This window comes from Kogia breviceps, chromosome 1 (assembly GCF_026419965.1).
Source record: "Kogia breviceps isolate mKogBre1 chromosome 1, mKogBre1 haplotype 1, whole genome shotgun sequence".
In the NCBI taxonomy this organism is placed as follows: domain Eukaryota; kingdom Metazoa; phylum Chordata; class Mammalia; order Artiodactyla; family Physeteridae; genus Kogia; species Kogia breviceps.
Window position 1 is genome coordinate 64,347,468 of NC_081310.1, and position 12,566 is coordinate 64,360,033.

Below are 12,566 nucleotides of genomic sequence, written 5' to 3' on the forward strand. Positions count from 1 at the left end.
ACTTGGCAAAAGAGCATGGGCTCCCCGCACCGTGGCTGGCACCAGCCCTGCTCTTCATGTCCCCATACCAGGTCCTGGCCAGGCCCTCAGTGGGGCGTGCGCTGGCTCCCTCTCGCCCGGGAGCCCTCCCCTCCTCTCCCAGGACACACAGACTCTGCCCTCCCAACTCACAGGACTGCTCTCCACGTGTGGAAAGAGGACAGGTGGGGAGTCAAGGGGCTGAGCCCCACAAAGGAAGAGAAAGAAAACCTTTCAACTATTAAATCTGTTTAGTAAAGACAATTTTGCTCATACAAAACAAGAGTTTACAACAATCTGAGTGCTGGACACGCCATCAGAGACGGGAGGCGCCGCGGGCACTCGGAGCCCTTCCCTCACACCCAGAGAAACCCTGGGTGCGCCCCCCAACCCTGCCCCTGAGGGAGATGAAAGCTGAAGCATTACTGTCACCACTGCCCCAAGGGACGACGGCAACAGAGGACCTCTCTCCCCACACTGCTGCAAATTAATACTGGGGAGGGAGGGCCTTCCCCCCCTGCCCCCCACTGGCCTGGACACATGACGCTGAGTTGTTTGGGGTCGGGGGGAAGGGGCTGATGGGGAGGGGGTAGGATCGGGACATCTTTGGTGTGAAGCCTCCCCCGCCCACCCGCTAGGCCGCTCGACGGAGATCTGCAGGAGGGCCGCAAGAGTGGTGCTGTCTTTGCCCACCAGGGGGTGCTGCCGATGCCCCAGAGCCCGGGAGGCACACAAAACGCAGCAGCTCTGCGTCACTCGACTGCCCAGGCTCACCCGTGCGGGCTGAGAGTGGGCCTGTTGAGAAACAGCAAAAATGTAAGAAAATAAACACGAACGGGTTAATAGTGGCAGGAAGGGGGAGCAGAGAAATGACATGGTAGATGAGTGCCTCGGAGGACCAGGACCAGCACTCAGCGTGGAGTGGGGTCCTGGGCGGGGCTCCCGTCTTCCTGGTCGCTGTGCCAGTGCTAAGTCACTCCTCTCCACCTCCCAGGACCCGCTCACAGAGGCAGGCACCGACGGCCTGGCTCAGAATCTGGACATGCTTCCCAGGCACTTTGGCAGAGCCAGCGCAGGCAGGGCAGGCCTGAGGAGGGAGACAGTTCCTGAGCCCCGACAGAGGCTCTCCCTCTGCAGCCCTGCCTGCCCCTGGCCCCTCAAATGCACAGGCCCAGGCACTGATCCAGGCACATGGGCACGGGCACACGCACACACACAACCACACTCACTCCTATCCGTCTGGCACACTGGTGACGTCTGAGGGCTCAGCAGAGGAGGTGGGTGGCCTCCTGGTCCCAGCCCTCCACGGCCCGCAGCTCCTGGAAGGCTTCAGCCAGCGGGGACCTGGGGCTGTAGTGGGGAAATTAGAGGGCTGGTGGCACGACACAGGGACGCCCCCTATAACAGTTATCACAAATACCCTTTAACAAACCCCAAACCCTTGTAGTATCCAGACAGGAAAGGGTTTGGGGGGAAGGAGCAGGAATGAGGGCAAGAACGATAAAAGAAGTTTCATAAAAATTCTAACTCAAATTATTGATAAAACTGCAAAATGAGCACAGGTTCGAGAGCATCTTGCTCCTTCTCTCCACGCCCTCCCAGCCTTCCAGGCTCTCCCTCTCAGGGGTGGCCAGAACCAAAGGCAGAATTCAGCCTATGACGAGGTCCGGGCTCCATGAGGCTGAGGAGGAGGGGAGGCGGGAGTGGACAGTTCTGTGTCTCTTCATTTAAAAAATAGATTCAGGTCAAGAGTTATTGCTTGTCCTCCAGTGGAGCAGGACGGGCTCAGTGGCTCAGTGAGCCAGGGCCGCGGCCTCCAGGGCCCGAGCTTTCTTCCGCCTCTTCAGAAGCAGAGGGTTGGACGCATCTTCAATCTTCTTTATCTTGATCTGCTCATAGTCGACCCGCATCGTGGCCAAGGCACTGGTCATCTCCTCCTGGGGGGCAGTGATCAAGAAAGACGTGAGAGGCGACAGACAAAGCAAGGGCAGGATGAGGGTGACGGGTGGGGGCAGAAGAGACAGAGGGCAGGCTGGTTGATGGGTCCAGGGCTGGGTCAACAAAGCCTGGCCACCGTGCTGCCACCGCCCTCCTAGAGCCCTCCAGCAACCCCACGGGAAGGCAGAAAGAGCACCGACTAGGAGTCAGGAGACCTGGGTTCATGTCTGCCCCAGCCAATCACTAGCTGCGTGACCCTGAACAGGTCACCCCACCACCCCAGGCATCAGTTTCCTCGTCTGCAGTGAGGAGATGGTACCAGATGACCTTTCGCGTCCCTTTAGAGACCCAGACAGTAGAGGGCTTGTAGAAAACAGCCAAGGCCAACTTTAGACCAAACACAGAACCTCTGCCCACAACCCGGCAGGGAAGTGGCTCAGAGCCGCTGTTGCTGTTGTAACCGACACCCCCTGGGGTGAGCGAGTGGCTCAGAGCCGCTGTTGCTGTTGTAACCAACACCCCCTGGGGTGAGCGAGTACAGAACCAACCCGTCTGGGCCAGCACCGCCTCTCACACCCAAGCACTCGGCAAGCACCCTGAGCCTCCCTTGGCCAGCGGTCCCCTCACCTTGACGTCCTCCCACCTCTCCTTGTCCTCCTTCAGGACCCGGCTGGTGTGCAGTGGGGTCTGAGGGACCTTCGTTGATTGCTGGGGATAGAGAAAAGTGTCAGGGTGAAAGCCTGGGTGGGGTGGAGCCCCAAGGGACAGTCCGCGTGAACCCAGGCCCCTCCGGCCCACCAGGCTTACCATGATCCAGGGGTGGTTCATGAACTCGGTGATGGTCATCCTCTGGGTGGGCTCTGTCTTCAGCAGGTTCCGGATGAGCATCTTCACTGTGGGGGAAAGCGAGGTGCGGGGAGGGGACAGAGACGGCTAAGGGGCCACCCCCCTTCTCCTGCTCCTTCCCAGTTTTCAGGGAAAAACCAGATTCAAAGGGGCATGGACACAGACCACCCAAGGAGCTAGCCTTGAAGACCACTACGGCTCCAGCCCTGACAGCCCCACGCGGCCCATACCCCAGCTCTGCCACAGGCCCTTCACACAGACAGGACATACCCAGCAGCTGTGGGCCAGGTGCGGATCCACAGCCACGCCACCCACGTGAGAGACACCCCTGCACACGCACACACACCTGCACACACGCACATGTACACGTGGGTTCTCTACCTTCCTCTGATACTTCTGACCATTCTGGGTTGGGGAATTCATACTGGCCCATTCGGATGCGACTCTTCATGCCCGGAGAGATGGCAAGGCCATGGTTGGAATAGAAGGGGGGATACCCACACAGCCTGAGCCGAGAGCAAGTGGGAAGAGAGGGACAGAGCTGATGTTATTTAGGGTCCTGCACCAGGACCAGAGCGAGACACAGGCTTCTTCTTGCAAAGGTCACAGAGAAATTGGGACTCACTGACTCAGGTACAATATACAAAGTCAAGGACAGGGCCCGGGAATCCAACATAAAAGTATCTAAACCACACATTTTCCTGCCCATAAGCTAATTTATAGGATTTAGCTGTCAGAATCCACTAAACACAGAGAGACAGGGACACGCAGGGGATTCTCAGGACATCTGCCATCCAGAAGGGGAACGCTAATCTTTGCCTCTTCTTCTCATCCCGCCCCAGCCCAGCCCAGCCCCACTTCCCCAGGCCCCTGCCCCACATACTCACAGGATGTACATGATGACACCCAAGGACCACATGTCACAGGACTTGTCATACTTCTCTGGGCCCAGCACTTCTGGAGCTGCAAACCAAAGGTCAACTTGGGTGGGCCTGGCCCTCAGAACACTGGGATCCACCGCAGTTCCTCGGTGGCTGGTGCTCCCCACCCAACCCTTCAGCCCATCTTGATGGGACCTTAGCTGGGCTGGGAAGGGGAACAGTCATAGCCCAGACCCAGGGCTGCACAAAGGAGACCAGAAGACCCTTCTCCAAGAGAGCCCTAGGGCTAGAGTCTCAAGATAAAACACGTCTTGAACTGCAAGAGCCTTTCAGACTGCCATTTAATTTGACAAACACGTTTTGAGAGTTTATTCTGTGCCAGTCAGCTGGGGCTCCTGAACCAAATCTGCATCCCAGACTCCACTGGGAATCCGATGGGAATGACAGCTCTTCTCAGGAAAAGCACGCATGTGTGCAATATCCCACCCATAATCTCAGGCAGATAATTTCCTATAATTTCCTTTAGTCCCAGCTGAGTTCTGACGAGCCCTGCTTTGGGTCGGGTCACATCAGAACCAGGGCTAGAAAGGGCCTGAGGACTCAACTCTCCTAGGACCTGTGGCCCTGAGGCCGGCAAGAGGAGGGTTTGAGAAAAGCTCTGGGGAAGACAAGCTCCCCAGCCCTCCTCTGGACTTACCCACATAGTATGGCGTGTAACAAGGAGTGGTCAGAGAGTTGTGGCTGGTGGTTTCCTTGGCAAAGCCAAAATCAGTGAGTTTGAGAATGGCGTTGGGCCTTTTGGAGGTGTATAAGAGATTCTCAGGCTATAGAGAAAGAGACATAAATAGAACCTCTGCTGAACCTGGGAGGGGCTATCATGCCCTCCCTCCCTTCCTCCCTTCCTCCCTCCCTCCCTCCCTCCCTCCCTCCCTCCCTCCCTCCCTCCCTTCCTTCCTTCCTTCCTTCCTCCATTCCACAACCATTTGTCCAGCCCCTGTGATCTGCACAGCTGAGGGTGAGGACCCTCAGCTCCCTGCCTCCCAAGAGCTTACAGCGTGCGTGGGAGTCAGACACTGATGCAGAGAACCTCAGTGAACACTGCAGTGACATAGAGACCGAAGGTGTGGCGGTGAGGTGTGACTGAGGAGCACCACAGGGTGAGGGTGGCCTCACAAGGCTTCATGACTGGGGTGGGCGTTTGCCCAGCGAGGGCGGGGCCTGCAGGGTAGAGTGGCATTCTGCCCCACTTTCGCTCAGGAGCCAGGCAGCAGGGATGTAGGATGACTCTGGGGACCCTTCCTAGCGTCACCATGACCCTGACCCCTACGGCCTCCATGGCACCTGAGTTGGGGGGACTGGGGGGGGGACAAAAAGAACAGCTGGCACCTTGACATCCCGATGAGCGATGTTGATTGAGTGCAAGTACTGGATCGCCTCGCCGATGCTCTTCATGATCTCTGATGCCTCTGCAGAGAAGAGGGAATGTGAGAGTGGGAAGGAAAGTCACAAGATGTGTCATTAGGTTTGAAAACCCAATACACTGATCCCCCCACACAGCCTAAGGCTTCCTACGTCCACCCCCGCCCCCCAGACACCAGGGAATGAGGAGCAGCCCTGGCTCGGCTGAGGAGGAAGGCCCCCGCGGCAAGCCAGAGAAGGCAGCAGGCCTCCACGCCTCTCACGAGAGCCCCTTCAGATACCCTGTGCCACGCCTGCCCGAGCCCAGGCCCCACACAGATCCTTTCTACCTCTTTCTGTGAACGCCTGGTCTCCTCGGTCCTGGATTCGGCTGAAGAGCTCTCCACCATCCAAACTGAAACAAGCCACAGCCAGATCTGAGGACACAGCATCCCACTGGCACTCCCCCATGGCCCCTCCAAACCTCAGGCGTTTACACTTTAAGCTCCAGGGTTCCCATCTGGCAGCACTCAGGAGGTGAGGGCCCGGGTGGGGAGCAGGGCCAGGCCAGGCCAGGAGTAAGGAGGAGGGCTGCTCACCACTCCATGACGATCAGCAGGCACTTCCTCCCCGCGTACAGGTTCTCATAGACGTCCACGATGCGTACAATGTGAGGGCACTGGGAGGCCCGCCAGTGCAGCTCCACCTCCCGGCGGGCCTTGGGGCAGTCCTGGAGCATCTGCAAGCCAAACGCCTCCTGAGTGACCGCAGTGGGGCAGCGGCTGCTGCGCCACCAGGACCTACCGCAAGGCCTGGCCCACACACTCGCCCGCATCCCCACCGACACACCACCCACTCTCCCTACCCTGGCCCAACACCAGCCCTGAGCACTTTCCCTGTACTTCCTTCTCCTAAGCCCCGACTCAGAGCTCTGCAGCTCCCTCATCTGCTCTAAAAGGAACCTCAGAATGACCCCTCGTGGGGTCTCAACAGCTACTCTGAGACCACCCTTGACCATTCAGGGGAAAGGCCCAGCTATGGGCATGAAGTCTATTCCAGAAGAAGAGCAGAGTTGAGCATTGGGAGACAGAGGGCAAAGGACACCTGGGCAGAAAGATAGACCAAGAAAAATCCAAACAACAATGGAAAGGGACCTAGAGACAGGGGAGACTCCAGATCAGTTAGAAAAGGTACCTCCAAGATCCCTAAACCCAGCATATCAAATCCCGAGCAATGTCCTTTCTACCAACAGACAGCCTCAGGAGTCAGCCCAGTGTGGTCTGAATCCTGGTTCTTACTAGATCTGCAACCTTGAGCAAGTTATGTAACTCACGGGCCTCATCCTTGTCCCCTCTTCTTCCATGGACCAAGTGGCCAGGGGTATTAAAGCAGTCTGGGGCCCTCACTTGCCTCAAGGGCTGAATCTTTTTTTTTTTTAGCATCTTTATTGGAGTATAATTGCTTTACAACGGTGTGTTAGTTTCTGCTTTATAACAAAGTGAATCAGTTATACATATACACATGTTCCTTCCTGTACCTCCTCCCTCTTGCATCTCCCTCCCACCCTCCCTATCCCACCCCACTAGGTGGTCAGAAAGCCCTAAGCTGATCTCCCTGTGCTATGCGGCTGCTTCCCACTAGCTATCTATTTTACATTTGGTAGTGTATATATGTCAGTGCCATTCTCTCACTTTGTCCCAGCTTACTCTTCCCCCTCCCCATGTCCTCAAGTCCATTCTCTACATCTGCGTCTTTATTCCTGTCCTGAAGGGCTGAATCTTGACTAGTCTAAGCCAAGCCCTTTACTAACACCAGACACTGGTCAAGAAGAACTTTATAGGAAGTCTGCTGAGAGACCTCTTAAAAGGAGCACAGGGAACGCACACCATCTCTCCTGCATGACACCTGGTGCCATGGCAGTCATCTTGGTACCGAGAGGTTCTTTGGGGTGGTGGGTGATGCCTCAGGAGCACTAAGAGACCTGCTGGAAAGTGCATGAAGCTTGGTGAGTAAGATCAGAAGGCCAGGACGGAGCCAGATTACAGAGGGCAGGGAAAAGCAAACAGGAATTTCCAAAAATAAAACTAACATTCAGTTATGCTATGGTCTATGATATGCTGGTCCTTTCCTAATTGTACAACGGCTGCCCATTTTACAGGATGCGGAAACTGAGGCTCAGAGAAGTAGTGTGTCCCAGCCTCAGTTCCTGGGGAAAGGCAGAGCCGGGGTTGGAAACCAGGCCTGGTGGATTCCAAAGCCTAAACCTTTTCCACAATAACACGCAATTTTCAGAGGAGGGGCAGAGACCGAGACTTGTCAAGTCTCAGATCACCAAATGCAAACTGTCTTTGCAGAGGCAATCCCCCAACAGGGGCCCAGATAATTCAGTCTCCTAGGGAGCAGGCAGAAGACAAGGTTGCCATGGGGTCACACTGCCACCTGGTGGCCATCTAAGGACACTGAACAGGTCCTGGGTTTTGCCACCTTCAACTTCATTTATTTGGATGGACCAAGGAAAAAGGTTATTTTCCTTTCCCATGCACTATGAGAAGGAGGAGGAGACGCTGGCCAATTTCATTTGCATGTATTTCAATTCAACAAGCATTTATCGAGCTCCTACTATGGGCCACACACTGTGCTAGATGTCAAGACCAAATAGAAGAGTCCCAATCTGGAAGAACTCAAACTGGGCGGTGAGGGCATGAGGGGAGGTAGACACACAGAAAATGCTTCTAATCCAGAGAGATAATGTGCTGTAACACTGATAAGTTCAAAGGGTTCAAGAGAGAAAGTTATCAGTGCACCCAAAATAGAAAGACCTCTATCGCCCCCTACAGGCACATAGGAACTGGAGCCCAGAGAGGAAGAATTGAAGTTGTCAAATTTACTCAGAGGCAACATGAGGTCATTGGATTTACAATCATGAGAGACTTGGGCTTGGTCTGGAATTTGTCAACTTCTGGTTGCATAGCCTTGAAGAGGCTATTACCTTTCTGAGCCTGTTCCACATTTTTAAGTTGGGGGTTAAAATACCTGCCTGGCCCCCTCCCTCACAGAGCCATTGCAAGGATCTAATGAAAGAATACCTCTAAGTGTGCTTTGTTATCAGAAAGGCACTCACCACTGTAAACCATCAGCATAACTGCCACAGCACAGGGGCCCTCTCCATCACCTCTGACTTGAGGCTGGAACATCCTGATATAACCAAGGAACCCTGATATATACAAGTCACCAGCAAGACTATAGGCTGGGTTTCTGTCTGCAGCCCTGTGATCACCGCCTGGAAACCAGCTCTGTGCTCTAACCAACCACAGCTGTGCTAAATGAGGACACACCAAGGCCCAAACCCAAGTGCACGCCCCTCAGCCCCTCCTAAACTCAGAGCACGCACCGCAGGTTCTGCTTGCTCTCTTTGCTATAGACACGTTAGCGTGTGTGGCATTAGTTAAAAGAGAATCTACAGCCAGAACGCCTGGGTTCACATTCCACCTCCAGGTTTACACACAATTCCTTACCTGGTAGAGGAGCTGGATTGGCCTAGCACAACAAACCTGGTCTCGTGAATCGCACACAATTTGCATCCCAGTTCTGCACTTCCCAGCTTGTGTCAGGCAAGCCAATCTACCTTTCTGAAAAGGGTTTCCTCATCTGTAAAACTGGATTCAATGTGGCAAAATAAGAAAATTGGAAAGAGCAGTATTTTTAAATTCTAAGAGACACATAGTAAGAATTTCCCATGAAGACTGGTAATTGACAGCCAGGTATGTATTTATCAGAAATCCTTGAATGGATATAAAAACCAGCCCACGCAATGAAAGCAAGGCCTTCAACCCAGTCAGGAGGACAGGTTGGCTGACGTCACAGGGGCAAAGCCGTTAAGAGCCAAAGAGGCTTTGTAGACAGCTGTGGGGTACAGAAGCCTGGAGAGAGGAAAGCAAGAATGTGCTAATCTGGAGTTCCAGGCTAAGTAAGGGTGGTGCTGAGCTCTGAGCCAGAGAAGAGTCAGGGAGAGAAAACAGGATTCCCGGGGTGCTGCCAGGGGCCACACCAGCAGAGGAACACAGCAGGTTCAACCAGAAGCCAAGAGAGTCACGTGGGAAAGGCTCCTACCTCTTTGGCCTGGACAAGGACAAGTAGAGGCGAAAGGGCCCAGAACCACAGCCCTGAGGGCTCACGTCTGAAGGAAAGAAGGGTCTTCCCACCAAAAAGCCACAGGCCCTGAGACAAGGAATGCCTGAAAGGTATTATAAAATATTTTAAGCACATGCTAAGCCTGGAATGGATACTGTGACTTGCCTCGGCCCCCCTGTAGTTTGCATCTGAAATTCCTTTGCCCTGTAGAGAAGGTTAACTGTTGTATCTGCTAGATTGCAATGCAATAGGCAAGGTCACCTACCTACCAAGTGTGGCGGGGGCCAGGGACCAGGCCACAGAGCCCACTGCCTGGGGAGGAACCTCTAGGGTAATGGTGGCAATGAGGGAGCTGTGGGAGCTCTCCCAAAATACTGTTCTATTACCATGCAATCCAGCAATCCCAATCCTGGGCATATATCCAGAAAAAAGGAAAATTCTAATTCAAAAGATACATGCACCCCAATGTTCACAGCAGTGCTATTTACAATAGCCAAGACATGTAAGCAACCTAAATGCCTGCCAACAGATGAATGGATAAAGAAGATGTGGTATATATATGCAATGGAATACTACTTATCCATTAAAAAGAATGAAATAATGCCATTTGCAGCAACATGGATGGACCTAGAGATTGTCATATTAAGTGAAGTAAGTCAGAAACAGAAAGACAAATATCATATGATATCCCCTATACATGGAATCTTAAAAAAATGATACAAATGAACTTACCTATGAAACAGAAACAGACTCACAGAGAACAGACTTGTGGTTGTCAAGAGGCAGCGGGGTGGGGGAGGGAAGGAATGGGAATTTGGGATGCAAACTAGTATATATAGAATGGATAAACAACAAGGACTTACTATAGAGCACAGGGAACTCTATTCAATAGTCTGTGATGACCTAAATGAGAAAAGAATCTAAAAAAGAATGAATACATGTAGATGTATAACTGAATCCCTTTGCTATACATCTGAAACTAACACAACATTGTAAATCAACAATACACCAATAAAATTTTAAAAAGAAAAAAATACTGTTCCATGCCTGTCTTTGGCGGAACGTGGAGGCAAGAGGATGGTGCCCCTATATCCCCCACCAAATCTTCCATCATGGGGCCACATGAAAAGACTTGGGAGTAATCAGCATCCTAAGCCTAGGTGAGCCAAAGAAAAGGAGCGAAAGAGAGGCTGGGGCCTGAAGCACAGCTCACCAGCAAGGCAGGTCTGAGGACAAGACAGGAAGGAACAAGCCCCAGGTCCCAAGGCATCATCCCCTTCACAAGCTCCACCGCTTACCAAGTGTGTGAACTTGAGGAAGTTTTTAATCCCTTTGTGCTGTAGTTTCCTTATCTCTTAAATAGGATAATAACAGTACCTACCTATATTAAATGAATTAATACATATGCATTATGTAAATTACTAAGAACGGTGCTTGGCACATAGTAAGCACTGCATTAGTGTTTGCTATGATTGTTCTGTCCCCCAAACCACCCCCTCCCAGTGCGCCAGAGTCCCACTGGGGTGGGCAGCTGGGATCCTGCTCACACCCATCTCATTTAAGGTGCTACTAACAGCTCCAGGCGCTGGGTGGAGGGGGACCCAGAACACTGGGAGAGAAGTGGGCTTAGGCATCCTAGCCCTGAGTCTCCCTCTCCCTCCCACACCACCTAAACTAGACAGCTGGGGGTGGGGCGCACAGGTCCTGAGAGAACGAAGCCATCCATCCCTTCCCAAGACTGATTCGGTGCCAAGAGTGATGCAAAAGTCTGAATCAGGCAGAGCGTGGTGCCGGCGTGTGGCGCACCTTGGTAAATAAGACCTCCTCTGCACTCCCAGCAGGAGGGCACCAACACTGCTGTGGGCCAGGCTCACCCACTCCCCTCCCTACCACAAGGAGGGGGCTGACCTGGGCACTCTACAGGCCAGAAGAAAAGAGGAGGACTTGGGAAGGAGAGGTGCTGCTGTGGGCTGAGACCTAGCAAGCTCCTTAGCACAGAGCTGGCAGCAAGCAAGGAGCAGCCGAAAAGGAGCAGGGAGAAGGGAGCCCCTGCTTCCAGGGAGGGCTCTGAGTTAAACGTGTGCTAAGCACTTCCAACGGGGAACCCTCAGACCCGCCCCAGGGGGACGCATCCTATTTTATAAATGAGAAAACATAGGCTCAGAGAAGCTATGCGATCCCTTCAAGGTCTGAGCTGGCTGTCCCCAGCAGGGCTGGACTCTGAACCCCATTCTCACCGCTCCCAGAGCCTCTTTCCCACCACCCCCCGTGGTAAGGCAAAGGGTACAACATCTGCCCAAGGCTGCCCATGATACCAACAGCCAAAATGGGGGCTGAAAATGTACATAGGCCTTAAAGTGCAAACCAACCCTTTAACTTTGAAATTCCAGAATTCAAGAACTGTAGAATTTTACCCTACAGCACTAATCATAGGTGGAGCTTTAAGGCTATGTATATTCTATGATTTGTTTACCTTAACTAGAAATGGCTAGCAAACCAAACGCCCAGCAACAAGCTAAAGAGATTGCTTTTACAAAAAGAGTTTATCTATACAATCTTCAATCATTAAAATGATGTTTCAGAAGAATATTTAATGCGAAATGGATTCCTAAGTGTCTCCGTCACCTTGTCGCTATCAGCAGTAGCACTTTATTTTTTTTCTTTTGCAGCACAATTCCCAATCTGAAATTTCTTTAAATTTATCTGAAGTATGTGAAAAAGCAACCTACAAAGCTTTATGTACAGTACAGTTCTATATGTATATCTATTTATATTCGTGTGTGTATATATATGTACATAGATGTATATAGTATGTGCATGTGTATATATATATACACATATGTATGGAAGCGCATTCACAGTACAATGTTAATATTGATAATTATACATCTGAAAGATAGGATTACAGGTGCCTTAATTTTCTTTATTATAACTTAATTTTTTAAGTGACTTACAATTAGCATATATACTTTTTAAAGAGGCAAAGAAGCTTACTCTCCAAATTTTACTTGGAGGCTGTCACCCATACCCCCAGGCCCTGTGGCCAGAGAACAGCAGCTATGGGCTTCCAGGCAGCTCTGCCAGGTGGCTTAGCCACAGACCAGGGGCTGCCCTGTCGAGTCTTGAGCAACAAAGCAGCTCATGCCCAGTGGGCACTGGATGCTGCACAGCCCTCCTCTAAGGAGAGGAGAAGAGCAGAACTGTAGTGCAACCTACACAGTCACTCTCTGTCCGGCTCCAGCTCCACCTGGCCCTTGACCTAGCCTCCCCAGCTCTCCAGCTAGGAGTGGGGCATCCATGTCTGGCTCAAAAATCACTGGACCTCTCCTTTCAACCTGAAACCTACAACACTGG

General features: G+C 52.5%; 1 protein-coding gene across 1 annotated transcript in view; it reads right to left on the reverse strand.

The window, feature by feature from the left end:
• Positions 1-250: 250 nt before the first annotated feature.
• Positions 251-12,566, reverse strand: part of MAPKAPK2 (MAPK activated protein kinase 2) — a 45,657-nt gene continuing 33,341 nt past the window's right edge. The window contains exons 2-10 of the mRNA XM_059049685.2: positions 5,681-5,820; positions 5,432-5,496; positions 5,070-5,149; positions 4,381-4,507; positions 3,690-3,765; positions 3,184-3,308; positions 2,764-2,849; positions 2,584-2,664; positions 251-1,955 (exon numbers count right to left, since the gene is read on the reverse strand). Coding sequence (XP_058905668.1) covers positions 1,812-1,955; positions 2,584-2,664; positions 2,764-2,849; positions 3,184-3,308; positions 3,690-3,765; positions 4,381-4,507; positions 5,070-5,149; positions 5,432-5,496; positions 5,681-5,820 — 924 coding nt within the window. The 3' untranslated portion in view covers positions 251-1,811. The remainder of the gene's footprint in view (positions 1,956-2,583; positions 2,665-2,763; positions 2,850-3,183; positions 3,309-3,689; positions 3,766-4,380; positions 4,508-5,069; positions 5,150-5,431; positions 5,497-5,680; positions 5,821-12,566) is intronic.